This window comes from Mus caroli, unplaced genomic scaffold (assembly GCF_978045245.1).
Source record: "Mus caroli unplaced genomic scaffold, Mus_caroli_1 scaffold_1, whole genome shotgun sequence".
Classification (NCBI taxonomy): domain Eukaryota; kingdom Metazoa; phylum Chordata; class Mammalia; order Rodentia; family Muridae; genus Mus; species Mus caroli.
In genome coordinates this window covers 190768467-190790626 of record NW_028227256.1, presented here as the reverse complement: position 1 = coordinate 190790626, position 22160 = coordinate 190768467, and the positions used below count along the sequence as shown (strand labels likewise).

Genomic DNA, 22160 nt, shown 5'->3' with positions numbered 1-22160 from the left:
GCTAGATCCTTGCTTCAGAGCATCTTCTACCTGTTATGAGAACCCCTCCTCCACCTCTTTGCTCCTTACCTTGGGTCAGCCTTGTTCCTGTATCTTCAGCTTCTTCCCTGAGGTTTGGAGTCATGTGCCTCCGTGCCTTAGCCCTGACATCCTGAGTTTGATCCTCACGACCCACACAGTGGAAGGAGAAACCCTCTCTCTCTCTCTTTCCATTTTTATTAGGTATTTTCTTCATTTACATTTCAAATGCTATCCTGAAAGTCCCCCCACCCCTCCTACCCACCCACTCCCACTTCTTGGCCCTGGCGTTCCCCTGTACTGGGGCATATAAAGTTTGCAAGACCAAGGGGCCTCTCTTCCCAATGATGGCCAACTAGGCCATCTTCTGCTACATATACAGCTAGAGACACGAGCTCTGGGGGTACTGGTTAGTTCATATTGTTGTTCCACCTATAGGAAACCAACTCTCTTAAATTGTCCTGACTTCCACACTCCCACTGTAGCAGCTGTGCTCATTCCCTAAATAAATGAACAAACATAAAAACCGTTTTTGTTTTTTTGTTTTGTTTTGTTTTTTTTTTTTTGGTTACACAATAGTAGTTATTTTTTAGTTAAAAACAAAAACAAAAACAGCCCCCCAGCCGTGCATGGTGGTGCATGACTTTAATTGCAGCACTTGTTGGGAAGCAGAAGCCAGGGGATCTCTGAGTTTGAGGCCATCCTAGTGTACAAAGAGTGTCAGGACAGCCAGGGCTGATATACAGGGAAAGAAAATAACCCCCTAAAACTCAGTCCCATGAAACAAGACAACAAAACCCCCAAAACTCTTTAGCAAATGTAAAAAAAATTCTAAAAAAATGAAAATTCTAAAAAACAACACATAATTCCATCTCTCAACATGATAGCTGTTGATATTTTAGAATTCCAGCAGGTAGCCTCTATATATGTGTAGAGACAGAGAGGAGATCACAGTCTGCAGAGAGTTTCTTGTCTCAAGTTTATATAACTCATATCTTCCTGGGAGAACATTCTGTTGTTATGAATCATCTTTTGTTTTATTGATGTTAGGGATGCTTAATGATAGTGTGTAAGTGGGTTTTTTTTTCTATTTTATATACTTGGAAAACTTCTCTAAATTGAATGGTCCTTAGTTATGATTTTCCTAGTATTTTTATCAATTAAAATTTTACTGTGGTGCATTTTACTGTGGCGATTTCATATATGTATTTAATCCATTCAGATTACTTCTATTCTCTATTATCTTCCTCCTGTCTTTCCCCTATAATAAGTTTCTTTACCATATTCATACCTTTTTGTTATGTTTTGTAACTTACTCGTTTTAAATAGGGTTATTTATATGACCTTGGTTTGGAATTGCCTTTATGTGAAATTTGGGCGCCTTATTTATAATAGCCAGAAGCTGGAAAGAGCCCAGATGCCCCTCAACAGAGGAATGGATACAAAAAATGTGGTACATTTACACAATGGAGTACTACTGAGCTATTAAAAAGAATGAATTTATGAAATTCCTAGGCAAATGGTTGGACCTGGAGGGCATCATCCTGAGTGAGGTAACCCAATCACAAAAGAACTCAAATGATATGTACTCACTGGTAAGTGGATATTAGCCCAGAAACTTAGAATAACCAAGATATAAGATACAATTTGCGAAACACATGAAACTCAAGAACAAAGATCAAAGTGTGGACACTTTGCCCCTTCTTAGAATTGGGAACAAAACATCCATGGAAGGAGTTACAGAGACAAAGTTTAGAGCTGAGACAAAAGGATGGACCTCTAGAGACTGCCATATCCAGGGATCCATCCCATAATCAGCCTCCAAACACTGACACCATTGCATACACTAGCAAGATTTTGCTGAAAGGACCCTGATATAGCTGTCTCTTGTGAGACTATACCGGGGCCTAGCAAACACAGAATTTGATGCTCACAGTCAGCTATTGGATGGATCACAGGGCCCCCAATGGAGGAGATAGAGAAAGTACCCAAGGAGCTAAAGGGATCTGCAACCCTATAGGTGGAACAACAATATGAACTAACCAGTACCCCAGAACTCTTGTTTCTAGCTGCATATGTATCAAAAGATGGCCTAGTCGGCCATCACTGGAAAGAGAGGCCTATTGGTCATGCAAACTTTATATGCCCTAGTACAGGGGAACGCCAGGGCCAAAAAGGGGGAGTGGGTGGGTAGGGGAGGGGGGGAGGTATGGGGGACTTTTGGGATAACATTTGAAATGTAAATGAGGAAAATACCTAATAAAAATATTTAAAAAAAAAGAAATTTGGGAGCGTAGATTATAATGTGTATGTGCACATGCACATGTGTGTACATGAAGACCAAATGTCAGTCTCAGATGTTGCTCCTCAGGAACCACCCACCTTGTATATTGAGGTGGGGATTTCACCTATTGGGATGAGTTGTCTACCAGGCAAGCTCCAGGGCTTTCTTGTCTTTGCTGTACTCATCCCAATAGGTGAAATCAAATTCAGATCTTCATTCTTGTACAAGAATACCAATTGAGCTATGTCTACAGCCCTACTACTTTTTTTAAAAACATGAAACAAAGTTATCTCTAAATTATGACTAACATTTGTTAAGTACTCTGTTATTCTACTCTAAGGCAGATACAGGAAAGGAACCCCTACCCCAAATAAGTTTATGGGCCCTGTCATCATTGAGCTACCTTTTAGGGTAGTAGCAGTATAAATTGCTATTTTGTTCCAGTGTGGTGAAGCCTGTGAAGAAAGCTTAGACTGAGTGCTATAAGAGCACATAGTGAAGGGTTTGTATCCAACCTTAAAACCCCAGGAAGCTATCTGGAGAAGTTCACTCCTGAATAGTCTTGAAAGGTAAAGATTGTCATGGTCAAGGTCAAGGTCTGAGAAGAAAGAGGGCTCATGAGAACCTGATTTTGCATCACCAACACAAATGCAAAAGCTAGGTGTGATGCAGGCAGGTAACTCTGGCACTGAGGGGACATTCTGGGGGCTCTGTCTAGCTAGACATTCAGCTAGTCTAGTTGAATGGCAAGCTTTAGGTTCAGTGTAAGAGTCTGTCTCAAAAAGTAAGACAGAGAGCAATAGAGGAAGACCTCATGTATATAGAGCAAGTGTATTTACATGTGTGTGTGTCTGTGTGTATGCGCAAGCATACAGAACAGGAAGGTAGAGAAGAGTGGGCCAGTGAAGTGCATACTAAGGCCTGGAAGAGTGAATTTTAATACCGCTTGTCTACCAAACTTATCATCCCATTGATCACTCCAGGTTGATTCAACTGATCTGACTGGTTGGGCAGGTGTGTCTTTCTTCCCTCTCCACTTTATGCATGTTCCTTCTGAAGCTGTGTGTTTGGTTGAGAAGACAGCATTGCCTGGTAGAGGTGGACCATTTTTCTATCATTAATACATGAGTAGCTGCACTCCCCTCCTAGAACCTACTAAAAACTCTCAAGAAAAAGAGTTGAGACAAAAAAGTGTTTAGCTTTTGCTAGAAGGTATGGCTCTCGTATGTAAAGATGTGTGCATCCTGCACAGAAATGAAAGCCTTTTCTAATTAGTGATGCATTTTAGGAGCACTGGTAACCTTGTTTTAATCGTAAAAGGTTTTGATATTAAACTTTCCACAGAATTCTCACCATACTGTAATCTTCTATCTATCTTTCTGTTAGCTCAATTCTAAACAGTGTAGGGAGACAGTGTGGCCAACTGCCATAGTCACTTGTTGAAGCTGAATCTCCAGTAAAACTATTTTTATTTGTGAATGCAACATGGCAGCATATGTAGCAAACTGTAGTGGCTTCACTATCTCTGTAGAACAGAGATGTCATTGGGAGTCATTATGACAGAGTTCTAGGGTAAGGACAGTGCAGAGCTGCATTAGGGTTATAACTAGCAGTTCTATTCACAGGTGCTCAGAAGAAACACCACAGTCTTAACAATAAGGCAGACTGTCTGACTGGAATTATTCTTGCCAAATGTTTCCTCCCCTGGCATCTCAGCACTTTTGTTGTTTGTTTAGAAGGTCTGTGTAGCCCAGTGTGGCTGTGAAATTGCTTGTGGTCAAGGATGGCCTCTAGTTCATTCTTCCTCCATCACCTAGTACCAAGATTGCAAGCTTTTGGGACCACTCTTGGTAGTTCTTAAATCTGTCCTTTGCTTGTTTTCATTTTTCTGAAGTAGGGTCTCCTGTAGTACATGTTGGCCTTGGATGTGCTGTGTAACCAAGCCTGACTGTGAATGAATGTTTTCATTTGTATGCTCAATTGCAGAAAGAAAAAAACCTGCATATGCTCTCTCATAAGCAAAATCTAGCTAATAATATATGTATACATGTAAGAAAATATGCACGTGAGTACAGTTCAACATGTAGAAAAGAGAACAAGAAAGACTAAATATTTGGGGAAGGACTGAATGCAGATAGAAGACATGAGTTATGAAAGAAAATATAAATGATTTTCTAGTTTTAACTCTATTATTGGTGTTTAATTTTTGGTGGTAGATAAATGTATAAGAATCTTTTCAGTAGTATAAGTGTAAAATTCAGTGTGAAGCTCTACACCTTCAGAATGACTATTCTAACTGTATAGAAATGACTGTTGATCTGGCTAATTTCTAATGATTTATTTATTTTTTTTACTATTAATGGTTTCATCAACAAATGCCTTTTCTATTTTTCTTCTGCTCTTTGATTTGTTTCTCATTGTATTCACATCTGTCCCTTGCTTTTTAATTATTGTGAGTTATTGAGTCTAGAAGTTTTATGTAGTTATGTGTTTTCCAGTTTTGGAAATGCTCAAAATTTCTTTGTGAATTTGCACTTTATAAATGTGATCATTACAGTAATTTAGCTGTTTGGAATTTGCTTGAAACTGGATCTACACCTTTCTCTTTTATGTTCATGTTTCTCCCTTTAATCTCATCAGTTAATAATTTCTGCAGTCAAGCTTTTGGATGGCAGATTATATTTTGTCTTTTCTAATCTGACCATTCCGTACTAAGAACATTACTGACTGGTACAAACTAAAGTTGAACACTTGCCATTTCTTCAGCAGTGTAGAGAAAATTTACCTTTAGTGTGGTATGTTTTATGTATGTTCTATATGTGATTATTGCTCTCTGAACATTTTTATTTTCTCAGTTTCACTTTGAAATATGAAATCATTATTGCTCTAATTTGAATTTTCATTACCTGTTAGAAACAATATACTTCTGATCCTATTTGACTTTCATTATGTACTAATTTTAAGGTTTGTTCAGACATACTCTCTTGAGCCAACATTTTTATTAATGTTTGTCAGTGTTTGAGTCCTGGTCAGGTAGTATAACCTCAAGTCACCCACATGTGACATACATTTTGTTTTTATGTGTTATCGTTTTAATCCATTGGTCCTAGGATAGCTTTTTTCCAGTCAGTGAATTAGCACTCATGCTCAACCTAGTATTTATATGACTTTATATAAAATTAAGGAGTATATTCTTAGTTTCCCTCCTTCAGGCTTTTAATACAGGTATTATATATCATAGCTCTGTAGAGTCGCTTTCTTTAAAGTTAAATAGGAGCCACCGAGTTTGTGTACTAAGCCATTGAAACTTACATTCTTTGTCTATTTTAACTCATTGGGGTATCTAACTGTTGCTATTTCCTGACTCCAAAATGCAAAGCCAGAAGCACAATGTCTATTTAGAGAAGAGACTAATTCTATAGCTTCTAGCTTTAGATCTGGTCACCAATAAGACCAAGTGTGGTAGCCCAGAGATGTTGATAGAACAGGCAGAATACACTGTTGCTGGTGCATGCCCAAGACTTCATGAATAATGAAACCTGGTGCTGTGTAGGTCTTCCAGGGCTTCATTTCCAACCTAGTTCCTATCTCCAAGTTAATTGATGAAATGGAAAGTTTGAGGACATTCTAAGATTTATTCAAGACAGTTAGACATAAATGTATGTTTCTTATTTAGATAACTGATCTTTCAAAGATAAAAAGACATAAAGATTGTTCTTTGATTGCACATCTTTTTGTATTTAATTGGAAGGTTGTATTTGATCACCTTAAGTAATATTTTTCCACATAGCTGCCATGTTTTCCATTTTGTGTCTGTATATGTCTGTACTACACTTGTATGCCTAGTGTCTGAGGAGGTCAGAAGAGGGTGTTGGATCCCTCAAAACTATATTTACAGATTGTTGTGAGTTGCCATTTGGGTCCTGGGAGTTAAACTTAAGTCCTCTGAAAGAAAAGACTTAACTGCTAAGCCATTTCTTCAGGGTCCTGTCCTCCCTCAAGGTTTTGTTTTGTTTTGCAATCCATATAACATCTCACAATTAGCATTTTATTTATTTGAATATCAGTATGACTTCCTTATGGGAAGATCACTTGGTAAATTATTATATGCATGGTTGCCTTTTTATGAACTTGTTGAATAAACAGTAGATGTTTTGTTTGATGGTTGTGATACAATGTCAGTGATCAGAAGTTGTTGTAGTTTTTACCATTGGGAACAAGCATTAATGAAACACAAGAAAAAGGAGCATTTTAAAATGAGTGTGGGACACAGTCTGCATTCAGCAGTTGGTATATGATGGAGCCTGGAAGGGGGGCTCCAGAAAGAACCTGTTACCTATATCCTCATTTCCTACAGTGTCTTCACACTGCCTCTCAGCAGCCTGCATCCACTCAAGTCTTACTTACACACAAGACCTCAACACTTCCATTTGTCCCCAGGACCCTCAGTGTTATCTTCTGTGCTTCCCACTCTACTTATTCTTCTCTCTTAGTGAGTCACTTTCACTTTTTTACTATACATTTTTTTTTTTTTTGCTTTTTCTTTGCTCTCTTACTCTTTTTTATTTTAGGTTCTTCATATTTTTAGATTTTACATTCTTCATAGTTGTCTTAGTTAGGGTTTTACTGCTGTGAACAGATACCATGACCAAAGCAACTTTTATAAGGACAACATTTAATTGGGTTCAGGGGTTCATTCCATTATTATCAAGGTGCGAGCATGGCAGCATTCAGGCAGGCTTTGTGCAGGCAGAGCTGAGAGTTCTACATCTTCATCTGAAGGCTGCTAGCAGAATACTAGCTTCCAGGCAGCCAGGATGAGGGTATTAAAGCCCATGCCTCAGTGATATACCTACTTCAACAAGGCCACACCTCCAGAGTGCCACTTCCTAGGCCAAGCACATTCAAACCATCACAATAGTTTAGCAGTTTCTTCTTCTAAGAAGTCAGAGTAGTTACCCAGTTCTTTCTTTCTAAGTCTTTGTTTAGGATTGTATACATTGTCTGCAGTTTTCTCTTGCTGTAGGTGTTTTTTGGATATGTTAGTATGTAGTTAGTGTTTCCCAGAGGTTCAAACCAACAGAAAACACCTTTCCCCATGGTAGCAGGAAGGTACCTGTTCATAACATGGAAGTTTCTTAAAAGTCTTCGATTTCAAATTCAAAATTTTCTTACTTAGTTTTGGTGGCAGGGATCCAGCACAGGGCCTAGTCCATACTAAGCATGTGCTTCACCACCGAGCTGTAACCCACCCCTGTTTATTTTAACTGAAATGCTTAAAACTTCTGGATAGTTAAATTATATAACATCTCTCTAAATCTCAGCTACACTGGATACTAGTGAGATCTCTGTCATAATATTCCACCAAGTTCTTTTTCTTTCAGGCCACTGAGCCACCGCTTTTTTCTTCAGGAATATGGTGTGGTTAATGCTGACTTGTGTCCATTTTATCCTCAGTGTACAGCCCTGCTCTGATAAAGCTCTGGGTGCTGTAGTGACATACAGCCTTTAGGGCCAGGACAATGTGCTTCACACTAGCCACTCCTCAGCACACTTGTCAGTGCTGGCTGGACAACTGTCTGCTTCTGGGTTGGCAGATTGCATCTCTTTTGAAAAGCATTTCTTTAAAACTAAAATATATTTGCCTTTAGCGTATCTGGTACAGATATTATACCAATGGAAAAGGGATAAAGATTGTTTTACAAACGGAGCACCACAGTTTCTGTCTTGCCTGCCTTGGGAATGCAAGAGAACAATGTTTATATTTAGATAACTGCATTTAAGAGGAAGAAAGGTGGAATGCTGAGCCCATGTTATGTCGAACTAATGTAGACCAGGTTAGAAAGCATGATGTAATGCCAGGTGTGGTTTGAATGAGAATGGCCCCATAGGTTCATATGTTTGAATACTTGGTGGGCCACAGTTGGTGATGATTGGGAAGGATTAAGGGACATGGCCTTGTTGAAAGATGTGGGAAATGAACTTTGAGTATTCAAGAGCCTTCATCATTCCTAGTTAGTGCTCAGAGGTGTGCTCACGTGCCCCCCACCATGTCCTACCCCTTCTTTGCTTGCTATTTGTAGATAAAATACGCTTATCAGCTACTGCTTCAGTGCCATGCCTGTCTGCCAGCTGCCATTCTCCCTGCTATAATGGTCATGGACTCACCCTTTGAAACTCAAGTCCCCAGTAAACTTCTCCTTCTTTAAGTTGCCTAGTTTATGGCTTAGCACAGCAATAGAAAAGTAACTAAAATAGCTGCATTTCTTCAATACATGTCAGCTTATGGAAAACACACTTTCAGAAAGAGCAGAGATGCTTTCATCACTTGAGGAAGAAAACTCTGGCATACCACTCAATTTTAAGAAGATGACGTTTCTCTAAGAGAATTGAAAGAAACTGTCTACTGGTTACCATACTTTGGTGGTTTTGAACTAAATTATGAAATAAGCCTATCTGAAATTGGGTGACATCTGGAATTATCTCTGAGTAGAAGATTATCCTGCAATTTGTGTTGAATTTTTAAGGTCCTCTTGTCTTAGGGTTTTCATTGCTGTGAACAGACACCATGACCAAGGCGACTCTGATAAGGGACATTTAATTGGGGCTGGCTTACAGGTTCTAAGGTTCAGTTCATTATCATCAGGGTGGGAAGCATGGCAGCATTCAGACAGGCATGGCACTAGAGGAATTGAAAGTTTTATATCATCTTGTTCTAAAGGCAAACAGGAGAAGACTGGCTCACCCAGCAGCTAGGAGGAGGCTCTTAAAGCCCATGCCCACAGTGATATACCTACCCCAACAAGGCCACACCTACTCCAACAAGGCCACACCTCATAATAGTGCCACTCCCTGGGCCAAGCATATTCAAACCATCATACCTATTGTAGAGGATCAGCTACGGAGACATAATTGTAAATGTTGAACAACTGCAACAGGAAAACAGAGGTGAAGCCTTGGAAGGTGCTCTGTGATGTCATTTAAATAACTTATCAACAGACAGAGAAAAGCACTGGGGCAGTTAGCTCTAATTTGTTCATAAGAGAGATGCACTTTCCTGTGGGGAGACTATTAGGAGGGTAGGTGGTCTTAGTCTAAACTTAACTGGAGTCAGTTTTGCAGCCTTGGCTATCCTTGAAGGAAAATTTCTCCCAGAAAAGGTTGGAAAAGTTTGTGTAATGGTTTAATTTACATACATTGTTATTAGTACATTGCATGTTATTAAACCTGAATCTTAGTATTTGGCTATAATTAATGTTTGGTTTCCTGGTTTATTTTTTTCTAAGATTAATTTGAGTATTTTATTGTTATGAAATTTCCAAGATTAAATTGAGTAGTTTGTTGAATTGAAAATTTAATTTATTTAGCTGTACTTGTAGGAAATGTATAGCTCAGTCTTCTGACAGTTTGACATGTGAAATATATTGAGTGGCTCCTGTTATCCACACAAGTCTAGGTATCTGCTTTGGCAGAGGGAGTTTTGTTTTCTCTGACATTTTAGAGTTCACAAGGAATGCCCTTTTGGCCTTCCCTCTGGGCCTCTCTTGTCCTTAGTTGTTTGTAATGGATTATATAATCAATAATGTTCTCTCAAGTGCTTGAAGTTTTTGAATAAATATAAAACCCATAGTTATCGATACATTATGTTCATTTTGATGACTGTACATCACTTTTCCAGTCTGGCATCATTTGTATAATAATATAAACATTTCAGGGGACATGTAATTTGTGTAACTGAGATGTTACAAAGGTAATTTAAGAACATCAGATTAATCTTTTCTACCCCTAACTTATTTCTTGGTGTCCCCATAATTTTTTATTTTATGTCCAATATATGAAGAAATGATTAAAATATAGTAAAAGGTTTTAGACATATATTGTAAACAATTTTTTAAATGAAAGTTGTATTTTTATTTGGTTGACATTTTGGTCAGGAGATAGAATGGCATCTATGAAATGAATTATTAAAGCGTACATGATGGTGCAGGGTTGATCTCAGGTTCCATGCTCAGTGGACAAGTCTCATCCACATGGTGCCATGCAGACTGTAAGTTTTGCTCTTGTCTCTTCTGTTTTAAAAGAACTATAAACCATACTTAGTCTTTGTCTAATTGAATAATGTATTTTGTAATAATTCTAAAATGTGTCTGTGCATTAGAATCTTGCTTTTATATAAAGCTTTATTTAGGACAGAGAATGATGGTGGTGACAAGGAAGTGAGAATTGGAGACATTTGTGTGGCAGCCAGTTTCCTTATTCTTGTTTATATGCCAATTTTAGTTTCCTTTTTCAGAAACTACATAGAAAATGTCCATTTGTGGCCTAGTGTAGTACAGAAATTAAGTATTCTTCAGTCAAAATGATTTGTCTTTGTTTTGACTGTCATAGACATGTTTCAACTTTTTTTGATGAAATTATCTCTAGAAGTTAACATGACTCTTACCACTATTACTGCAACTTAAAAACTGACAAAGTGGCATTTATTTAAAGTTTGCTTTTTCTAAGTATTTATTTCTAAATACACTGATAATTGTCTAAAGGAGTTTAGCATATGTAATAAAAACTCAGACAAAGCCAATTCTCTGGGGTTTTATCATTGTACTTTTTAATATTTATTTTGCAGATAGCTCAGTGAATTACAATTTTTGTTGAAGTACCATGATGATCAAACTTCCTCTTTGATAGAATATCTTTAGTTTAAAATTTTGTTTATTGTTGTAGAATATATTTATTCTCAATCAGGGCTTCTATCCCGCCTTTGAGTATACAATTCCCAGATAAAACACACATGACCTTTAATTTACACATTAGCCTTTATCAGCACTAAAACTGGGCAGATATATACCCTCCGTGCTATTAGAATCTACTTTCCTATTGAGAACCCCAAGTTATTACTACTCTGTTCCTTTTGGGTGCTCTTAACTTCAAGTGGCCAGCCCTCATGGCCATGATTTTAAGATTCTTGTCCTATGGTGTCTTGTCCTCTCTCCTCATGGTCTCTCCTCACCCTGAACCAGGTAACTCAAAACCCACCTACCTCTAATCTCTCCAGTGATCAGCTGTAGCCAATTTTAGTTAACCAATAGTTTTAAATCAAGGAACAAAGTTTGCACAACAAAAGCTCGTAAATGAGAGAATTCACTCATAGGCCTGGATCTTTGGGTATAGAATTAAGCATTGGAATCCATAGCAACAGACCAAACCTCATGCCTGGTAAATGCCAAGCAAAGAGACAGCTGGTTAAACAGTGGTTCTCAACCTTCCTAACATTGTGACCCTTTAATAAAGCTCCTCCTGTTGTGGTGACCCCAACCAGAAAATTATTTTGTTGCTCCTTCATAACTGTAAGTTCGTTACTGTTATGATTCATAATGTAAATATCTGTGTTTTCCAGTGGTCCTAGGTGACCCCAATGAAAGGATCATTTGACCCACAAAGGGGTTACAACCTACAGGTTCAGTTTGGAATCAGGATTCTCAGTGCCTGACTAAACTCAAATCTAGGCCTCTCACTGAACCTAAAGATCTCAAAATCTTTAGAATGTTTTAGGGTCTCAGTAATGATACCTGCCAGATGTGTTTAATGAGGATTAAGGGAGACAATACTATGAAACAGTCTCTGCTAAACAGTGTCTCTCTGTCTCTGTCTCTGTCTCTGTGTAGTGTGTGTATGGCCAGATGTCAGCCTCTGGTGTCACTGAACTTTAAGGAGCCATCCACCTTGTTCTTTGGAGCAGGATTTGTCACTAGACTTGCACTTCCCTGATTTTGCTAGGTAGAACAACCGACATAATCTTGGGATCCTCCTGTTTCTACCTTGCCAACACTGAGCTTACGAGTATCTACGACTTGTCCAGACTTTTATGTGGGTGTTGGAAATTGAATGCAGCTTTTCATGCTTGCATAGCAGGCTTGCTGGCTGAACTCTCTCTTCAGTTCTGCAGCAGGAATTTAAAATATTTTTGATTATTTAATCTTATTTTGTGCTAATAGAGTTTACCTGTATACATGTCTGTGAACCACACACATGTAGTGCTCATGAAGGCCAAAAGGTATTGAATCCTGTGGAACTGGCGTTACAGAATATTGTGAGCCACCATGTGGGTGCTGTAAGCTAAACCCAGGTCTTCTAGAAGAATAGCCACTGCTCTTAACGCTGAGCCATCTCTCCAGCCCCCAACAGGAATTTTTAATAGCTTTACTTGCCTTTGGTGGATGACCTAGAAGCCTTGAAAAGGATAGGTCTGTGCATTTATTAATTAACTATATCATTAGAAATATTCATAATGTCTATAAGCAGATTCATAATGTAAGATTTTAGGGGAAATTCCAATCTTATATTGAATGAAAAATATCAATAGTGAAGTCTAAGTATAATTTTTTAATTAATTGTGTACAGTGTTCATTTCTGTAGTCTGATTTCAGTGCATCTTCTATTGTGGTTTTATACATAGGTGAGATTTAGCAAATGCTTATATACTCAGAACTATTGATTGTTTGGAATAATAAATATTTTGATTTTGATGTAAAATGAAAATAGAGATCTGAAGATTTATAACATTTGTTATTAGGAAATGTCACTTACTTTTCTATAACCATATTGCTATTTACTTATTTGGGGTTTTTTTTGAGACAGGGTTTCTCTGTATAGTCCTGGCTGTCCTGGAACTCACTGTGTAGACCAAGCTGGCCTCGAACTCAGAAATCAGCCTGCCTCTGCCTCCCGAGTGCTGGGATTAAAGGCATGAGCCACCACACCTGGCCATATTGCTACTTTAAATTATAGCTATGTATTTTCTGTGTTGGAAAATGGCATTTTATCAAGTGATAGATTAAAATTATGGTTGTATGAGTAGTGGCTTTGGAGCAGGCCCATTTTTCCTTTTCCAAGTGGAGAAAAGTTTGTTTTTGTTTTTTAAGTTTGTCCAAAGATACAGCATGCATTTACCAGTAAATTTGCAATGAATAGATTAACCATTAAGAAAGCCTCATGTCTGAATTTTTGGCTTAATTTTACTTTGTGAATGAAGGTTTTAAAGTAGTGTAAAAGGAACAAATGGGGAAAGCCCCAGGTCTTTTATAACTAACCTTACTTTCACAAGAAAAGCATGTTCATGTTCTCCTCTGAGATATTCTGCTGACATTTCTAACATATCACAGCAACACTACTGCCAGTATGTTCCCTAAAATTCCTTTCTCCATGTGACTCTTTTCCCCATGCTGTTAAAAAAAAAATGCCTTTCATATTTTTCATGTTGGTTAATGGCACTTCTGTCTACCTCACCTTTCAGTTTCGAATTAGAATATCATCAGCTTTTCCTGGTCTTCTACATTCTGTTGATTGACATTGCTTACATTCTTTGAACAAAAATTAGAATTCATCCCTTCTCTTTGCCACTGCTGCTACTGCTTCATTAAGAGTTCATCATAATCTTGCAGCTATTCAGTGCCTATCTTACTGCATTTTTCTTCATTTTAACCACTGTAAATTTTCAAGACATGTTTGTAGTAACCCTGTTGTTCCCTAAGTTTATATTCTTTAGGGCAATATCAAAGATTGACAGTTTGAATTTGCTTTTTTCTCTACTTTTGGTTATTATAATATATTCTTGGTCTTTCTGGAACACATGTTCTCTCATTCATTCATCTATTCACGCACATACTTGTTCTCAGCCACCGGATGTTGTAAGGTACATGGAGGACAGAGAGGTAACTACAACAGCTGTTACTGTTACTCTTCAGTGGTTTGGGGATGTTACATCATTGGCCTTGCTTGTCCATCTGCCCCTTTCTATTCTATTCTATTCTATTCTATTCTATTCTATTCTATTCTATTCATAGAATCTTTATTAGTCTTTTGATCTACACACAGTGCATCTTCTTTCTAAATTCTTCTTTGAACCTCAGAAGGTGGTTCTTCTGTCCACCCCAAGGTTTACATTCCTGTCTCTCACAGAACTCACTGACTTTTATTATCTTACTGGTTTTGAGTTGAATTTCTCATGAAGTAAAATTTATAAATTTACGAAGGAAGGAGGAGGATAAAAGTAATATAGGAATAAGTTGGGGACAGGGGAAAGGAAAACGCTGAAGAGGAGTTGAGAAGGCAGGAGAGACTGTGAGCACTGGTAAAGCACAGCTCCTAGCATCTTTGGCTTCTGGCTGGGTATTTGCTTCATGTCCTGCAGATCAGTTAATGGTGGGAATGGTCATTGGGTCTTTGAGAAGACTGAGTTGGCCACAGATATGTCCGTCTGTTGTACTCCATGTACTTGTTGTCAGCTCCTCTGTTCTTACTACCCCTCCTTTCCAGTGCTGCTTGTGCTTCATCTGCTCCAACACTGCTGACCCAGCTTTGAGTAGACTGTAATGTCATACTCTGCTCTACTTATGGTATGCCTGACTGTCATGAATAATGAAAAACTAACAGATAAAAGCACTAATCACTCACCAGGTAGTGACCTGGTTTTTAACAAATGAGTTCTGCTTACAGAATCTTGGGGGAGATTATGTGGTCGGTGCTGCTTGAACAATGGAGGGGGAAGTAGGCCATACTTCACAGGAGACATTTGATGTTTAAGATCCATCTACTCATGCAAAAGCGTGGCCTTTGTTTAACTCCAGATGACTGGTACAGTGCCAGACAATGGAGATGTGAAAGGACAGGGAGACTTATGGAGCTGGGAGTCCGAATCTCCTTGGGTGGTATGGTGTATCTCTTGAGACTAAATTTTTTTTAGTCTGACAGCTCATCATACTAAAATCTCATGCTGCTTCTAGAATATAACATGTCCGATCTCTAGGATTCACACATATCTTTGCTTCATCTTGGAATAATATTAACTTGTCTAAGTCCTGTTAGTTCATAAACTGTAGTCACAGAAGCTGTAGCTTTCAGAGAAGCACATTTGACCCTTCAGTGAGGGAACATATGGTACCCGTGATCCTGTATGTTTTCCGTCCTACTCTGTATTGTGCTTGCATTCTAACTGCCTGCATCATATGTGTGCAAAGCCAGGAGCTTGGTGTATGACTGACAGTTCAGAGATTTTATTGTCTGAGTGGAATGATATGAGAGATGGGTTGAGTATGTCAGACAAGAGGAAGAGGAGGGGCAAAGCCCAAGCCTGAGTGCTGTGTGTAAGAAGAAGGGTCTGGAACTTAAATGCTAGATTAAGGACTTCCCTCGTTAATAAGAAGGTTCAGAAAAGCTTAGAGAGATAATACTAGTACATGCTCTCATAAATTTAACAATTTTTAATGCATGAAAAATATTTTTCAAAGAATTTTTTTCTAATTCTGTGCCAAAATTTTTATAATATTCTTCATGGATTTAAAATAAGTTAACTGCTTATGTTTTAGACTTTTTTTAAAAATTCTTTCAGTATACTTATTTAGAAACATTTTGAAAATTTTTGAATGAATGCTGTTGAATATATTGAAAATATATCTTTACACTTTGTGGGGTTTCTTACAAACTATTTTAAATTATGACATTTTAAAAGTAGTTGACATTAGATAGCAAACTGTCTAGCGTATACTGGGAAATTCCTTCTTATTCTCAGCCTTGACTTTCTTTTCTCTAGTCTCTCCAGAGGCGGTTGGATTTTTGTCAGCGGTTGGGGTGTTTATTGTCTTGATGCTGCTCCTTTTTCTCTATATTAATAAGAAGTTCTGTTTTGAAAATGTTGGCGGGTTTCCAGATCTTGGTTCAGGATACAATACACGGACGAATTCACAAGATAAAATGTGTAAGTATCATCCCCACTTCTTTATCTGAATTGTTCCTTGTTTTAATAAGTGCTATGAGAAGGCCAACTTTGGTATGTGATAAACTTAACTTTTGAATCTCTACTTTGCAAGACTGAAATGTTTGTTAAATAATTATGTTCAGGTCTCCTGTTGCCTACAGATTGTTAAGCTACTACATAAAGGTAGTTGTCTATTATTGCAAAAAACCAATGTTTTTACTTTTCATTTATAAGGCATGTTTTTGATCTTGTGCTAGGAGTAGATAATGCATTAAGAGAAATAGCCTGGTCCATTGCACATATGGTTCTAGGAGAGCTTTCCCAGTATCAAGCTCTGAAGGCACTCAGTCTTTGTTTTACACATCTTCTCATTCTCAGCGGAAGATGATTGTTGCTGGGAGGAGGTGTTTCCCACACTGTGCTGTGCGCAGGAGCACACAGTGATTGTACTCTGGTGTTGTTAGGTCCTGGAGAGCTTGAGGACTGTAGTGCTGCCTTTCCCCATTTTTAGAGAAGCTTTAAAACATGTTACTACAAGAGCTTTTTATTTGCTGTTTCAAACATTCTCTTATATAAATGATAGTGGGGGAAGCTGAGAATGGTAAACCAAGGTGTTGATTTAGGAGTTTGAAGAATGAGAGCAGAGGAGCCATGCTTTACTATGTTCAGATGCTGGAGAATGCTCTCCTCTTCTGATAACCTAAAGGATGGCATCCCCCCCCTCATTTATAAAGATCTGGTAATTACCAAATTACGTTTTGATTTCTGTGTTAGAAACTATGCTGCCTTATATGGTTCTGATCTGGTTGACTGTTTCTCATGTTCCACACCAGACCTGTGTGTTATTCATTTGTGTGAATGAGCTGCTTATTTTTTTTTTAAAGATTTATTTATTTATTATATGTAAGTACACTGTAGCTATCTTCAGACACTCCAGAAGAGGGCGCCAGATCTTTTTACGGATGGTTGTGAGCCACCATGTGGTTGCTGGGATTTGAACTCTGGACCTTCGGAAGAGCAGTCGGGTGCTTTTACCCACTGAGCCATCTCACCAGCCCATGAGCTGCTTAAATATCAGTCTCTGCCTCTGTCTCTGTTGTCTTTCTCTCCCTTCTGCCCCTCCCTCCCTCCCTCTCTCCTCCCTCCCTCCCTCAATTTCTTCCTCCTTCCAAGTCTCTTCCTCCCTCCCTCCCTTCCTCCCTCCCTTCCTCCCTCCCTCTTCATTCTTCCCTCCCTCAATTTCTTCCTCCTTCCAAGTCTCTTCCTCCCTCCCTCCCTTCCTCCCTCCCTTCCTCCCTCCCTCTTCATTCTTCCCTCCCTCAATTTCTTCCTCCTTCCAAGTCTCTTCCTCCCTTCCTCCTTCCCCCTAATCCTCTATTGGCTTTCTGTAATTCTCTGGTTCAGTTTTCCTAGATTTTCTTTGATGTCTTTACATTTCAAAAAGCTTTTGTTGATGTAGGTTATATCTGTTAATATATGTTTTTTATATTAATCATATAGTTACATATTAACTGTATATTATATAATAAAATACAATAATTGCATACTAATTATATAATTATAATATATAATATAATTACTGTGTTGGCTAGTAAACCAATAAAATTAACTTTTACCAACTTACTTTTCTTTTTGTTTTTCACACCAAAAGAAAAATTTGTAGAGAATGACACTGTCATATACATTTCCTATAGGTCCATTAGGATGGGCACAATAGGAGTCAGCTTGATTCTGGTGTCTGCTTTCCTATTAGGTCTGTCTCACCTGCAAGAAACCTCAGTTTGCATTTGTAAGCAAGGGAGAGTATGACATTAAACATCCCCTTGCTACCACTGCACTAGTAGTGTGGACTCTAGATCTCAGAAACATCCTATTTTCTTTTTATTTGTTAAAGTAAAAGTGGGATTCTCCGTATAAAGCAAATAATATTAAATGTGTCAATGGCAGTGTCCCAGAAATGCCATTCAGCAGGTGCTGCCACCTGTTCTCCTCTGTTCTTACCACCTTGCAAAACCGTTTAGATATTTTCCTTTAAATACAGTTCCTAATTTAAATATTGGTAGTCTGTTAATAGGTTTATTCCCTTATGCTGACTCTTAGCAAATAAGCTGAAGTACGTAATAAAAATCCTTTCTATACTTCTTCTTTCAGGTATAGACTAAATACCCAATAGTATTTGAGGGAAAAATAATGTCTTGCTGCTGTTTGATAGCTATGGAGTGGGAAAAGATGTCATTGCACTTAAACCAAGTGATTTGAGTTTTATTTTTTCCGGAGGAGTCTTTACTTCAACGTATTTCTTCCAATGCATATTGCATTTACAGAAAGATTAGAAGACAGTGTGAAATACTTCTATCACGCTAATGATAGCAACATTTAAGTAAATGTTAAATTCACATACCAAAGTAGTTGATATTTTGAGAAGAGGAAATTCCATTATTGCACCTTTTAGGCACAAGGAACTGGAAAATGGCATTTTTCAAAAGTTTTCAACAGAATCTGCCTTCAGTGTCCTCCCTGGTGGACACAATCAGTAGTGCTGTAGAAGATTTGAGCACTGCAGTTGGGGAAGTCAGCTATGCCATAAGCGACTCAGTTGCCGAGCAGGTAGCAAGTATGATGCATGGCTTTTGCCCAGAGGAGGGAAGCTGCACAGCAGAAGAGGCTACAGGGTCTTCTAAAGCCCAAAATGCAGTATTGCAGGATACCTCCAGAAATACTGCTTGTCAGAAAACACGGTCTGATTTAGATCACAAGGCAAAGCAAATAACCTGCCACAACACTTCAACTTCACAAAAACAAGAACAAGAAATAGATGAACAGGGGTTGTATATTCATGATGGGCAGTGGGCAAACTCAGAATACCAAGAAACTGGAGAGGCTGGTGGTGCTGCTTTGAAAGGCCTCATGAGTGATGGGATATCAGCTGTCAAGCAGAAAATGAGGCCTGCACCCACTTGCCATGAACTGGAACAGACTGACAAATGTGAAATATCTGGAATAGGAATCTCTGGGAATGGTAAAAGTCATTTAAACAAGGTAAGTTATCAAGAAGTGAAAGGGAGTCTGAGCACCAATGGACGGAACATCCTCTCTGTGCAGAAGTGTGTGGTCACAGACAGCTCCAAAGCCAGATTGCAGCACGTACCTATGGGAAGAGAACAAGAGAAATTGGGGAATGTCACTAAAAGTAAACATCCCAGTGATTTAGAGCATTCTGATCATTTAGAAAAGGCTAAAAAACATAATAAACATGATGGATTTAAAGGGAATGAGTGCTCAGGAGATGAGTGTTCTCCAGAAGATACCACGAGAAACAACAGATACAGGGCACAGAAATCCATTGTGAAGGAAGACACATGTTCAGCTCCATCAACAAATTGTAAAAACATGTTTCCCAGGAAAATCAAGGAAAAAATAAATCCAACAAAATACTACAAAGTGAAAGGAGACATGAAAGCAAAGAAAAACGAGGCTAATTCTTCTAAGAGAGGAACAGCAAAGAGTAAAGTTGGCAAATACTCTAAGATATTACCAGAAAAAGGTGAGGTCTCCTAATGTTGATTTGAGTGATTAAATTTTCTCTTGATTTTTTTTAACTAGAAAAGCATCTGAATTTCTCAACTTTTCTTTCCATGTCTATACATCTAATTTAACATTTTCTTAGATCTTCTTACTAGGAGCTATGTTTAGAGGCATTTAGATTTTTTTCAGTCATTTTAGATACTTTGTGTTACTTTTTACCTCCAAGTATTACCTGTGATCCTTACAATAACTGGGCAATTTCCAGCAGTTCTAATGTTTCCTTTTCTTTTTTTGTGTTCTTGAAAGTAGAGTTTCACTGTGCAGTTCCAGTTAGCCTGAAACTCATTATATAACACAGTCTGGCTTTGAGCTTCCACTTACTGAGATTACATCCTTCTTTCCATAATTTTAATTACAATTTATTTTAATGCCAGAAATTCCATGCATACTTTAATTTGAATGAATTTGCTGTGATACTCACATATTTCAATTTTTTTATCTTTTATAACTAAGACCTAAGTTGGTTATAAAACATTGTTCTTCAAATCTACCCCAGTGAGAATCTATATAAAATACTATATGGTTTTCTTGAAACCAATAGCTCCTATATTGTTAAACAACGTGCTTCTGGCTATGTCTTTATTCATTTAGCTATACCATAAAATGTCATGAGAATGCTATAGTTCATGATGACTGTACACGAGAAATACGTTATTATTTATGAGTTCTTTCCATAGACTTAAGATTCTGAGTACTTATTGTGTTTAGCTACAATATTTGTGACAGTTTTCAAAACATCATTGCAGTGTATGCTGCTGATAATTGCTTCCAGTATTTCCTCCTCAATTCCTTATTGCTGATCCTATCAAAAACTCCCAAATACTGGCTTTTGCTTATAAAATATACACCTGTGGTTTTATATAAACATTGATTCTTATAAGATATCAAAACATGAGTAGCTATGAATATCATTGAAGACTTCAGTTCTGCTATATGACCCATCTGTAAGAGGGAGAGGTCTGCTGTGTATTAAACAGTGAATTTTTAGTGGCACAGGAGAAGCTGATCCCAGACTGATGGGCTAATTGACATACAGTTTGTGGAGCAGTGTTCATTGTAGAGTCCATTCTCATAGCAGCTGTGATTCAGTGGGCTTCAGTGGGCTTGCTCAGTTCTGGCAGCCTTATTACTTATGAAGAAATAAAGTAACATATTATTTAGAAAATAACAATAGAGTGGCTTCCAGGAATAAACGCAGTTACAGTAGCACTGAAAGATTTTCTGTTTGCTTTGCTTCCTTTTTATTGAGGAGCACTGTGGTATCTGAAGAAACCAAAAGCTCTCAAATGTCCCAAAGGGGAGTCAAACACTGACCTTAATTAATTAGTCCCTTGAAGAAGTTGCAAGTGTTAACATTTCATGTCGTTGTATTGTTGGATTCCTAGTATCAGTGTAGTAGGTTTTCACATGGGAGATTCAGGATTAAGAAAGAAAGAAGAGTTTCTCTGATTTTGTGTGTAAGGCATTCTGGAATAGAGGAAGTTTGGCTAAAGAGGGCTTGCATGGGGTGTGACCTCCATGAGGGACTCACAATGTGCCTGCTGCCTTTAGGCCGCACTCTAGTACTTCACAAGGCATTCACATTTTGAGCTGGGTGTCAGAAGGCTGTGGTCTGGTTATCATAGCATTGTTTAGCCAGATTCTTGATGATGGTGAAATTGGAGTATCTGCATTGCTGTAGATTGACCGCCAGCAACATATGGCTTTATACACTGTGAGTGTGACTGACAGATTCGAGAGGTTGGGTGGTATCTGTTCAGACATAAGTAATGAACTCTTAACTGTTCTACTGCTTGTTAAAGAATACAAACTTTATACCGCCTAAATTAGAAAACTTTTCCTAGTAATTTAACATTCTCTCTCTCTCCCTCTCTTTCTCCATATATATGTATATATGTGTGTACATATATATATACACTATATGTGTATAGACTGCATGTTGAAATATGTATAATATCTATCAAATACTTGAAGTTTTTCTCCTTGTGAATTGCAAGCTCACCCACTCATCTTAAAGGCTACACAGTCCTAGTGTCTATGTTGAATGGGTGTGCCATCACTTGCCTAAGCAAGGCACAGTGATAAGCATGTTGGTTATATATCTTGATTTCTTTTGCTAGCAACTTACTTAAAAATGTATATCTATATTCAGTTAATTTGAAATGTACTTGGCAAGTTCCTAGAAATGGAACTTTCAGAGACCACACAGTTTGAGGTTGGACTTGTTTTCAATGTTTTGATGTTGCATTTGCTGTAGAAAACGTGTAGGGGTTATAATCCCAGAGTGTCTGTGTCTTTCCTTTTCTCTGTCTCCCTGTTAGTACAAAGCATTGATAGTTCTGAAAATATGGGCCAAATGAAAACCAGAAATTTGTCTTATAACATTAATTGTTTTACTCCAGTTCATTAGTAATGGCAGCATTTATAATTTCATTTGTATATAACAAGTACTTTACAAACTTGTACAATGTGGCAACTATGATTTCATTTGTACCTAAAAAGGTTATAAACCCCTGTGACTAA

General features: G+C 37.9%; 1 protein-coding gene across 7 annotated transcripts in view; it reads left to right on the top strand.

Annotated features, from left to right (window-relative positions):
• Syt14 (synaptotagmin 14) overlaps positions 1-22160 on the top strand; it is a 145502-nt gene that overhangs the window by 36966 nt on the left and 86376 nt on the right. For 4 of the 7 annotated variants that reach the window (XR_015048656.1, XM_029477510.2, XM_029477504.2 and 1 more), the window contains exons 1-2: positions 15967-16052; positions 18204-19596. The exons of 1 other annotated variant lie outside the window; for it this stretch is intronic. Coding sequence is in view for 5 of the 6 variants with exons in the window: in XM_029477510.2 (XP_029333370.1) it covers positions 18522-19596 (1075 nt within the window). In the remaining variant the exon portion in view is untranslated. Of the gene's footprint in view, positions 1-15887; positions 16053-18203; positions 19597-22160 lie in introns of those variants that run through there. 2 more of the 7 variants (XM_021173063.3, XM_021173070.3) reach the window with 1 other exon arrangement.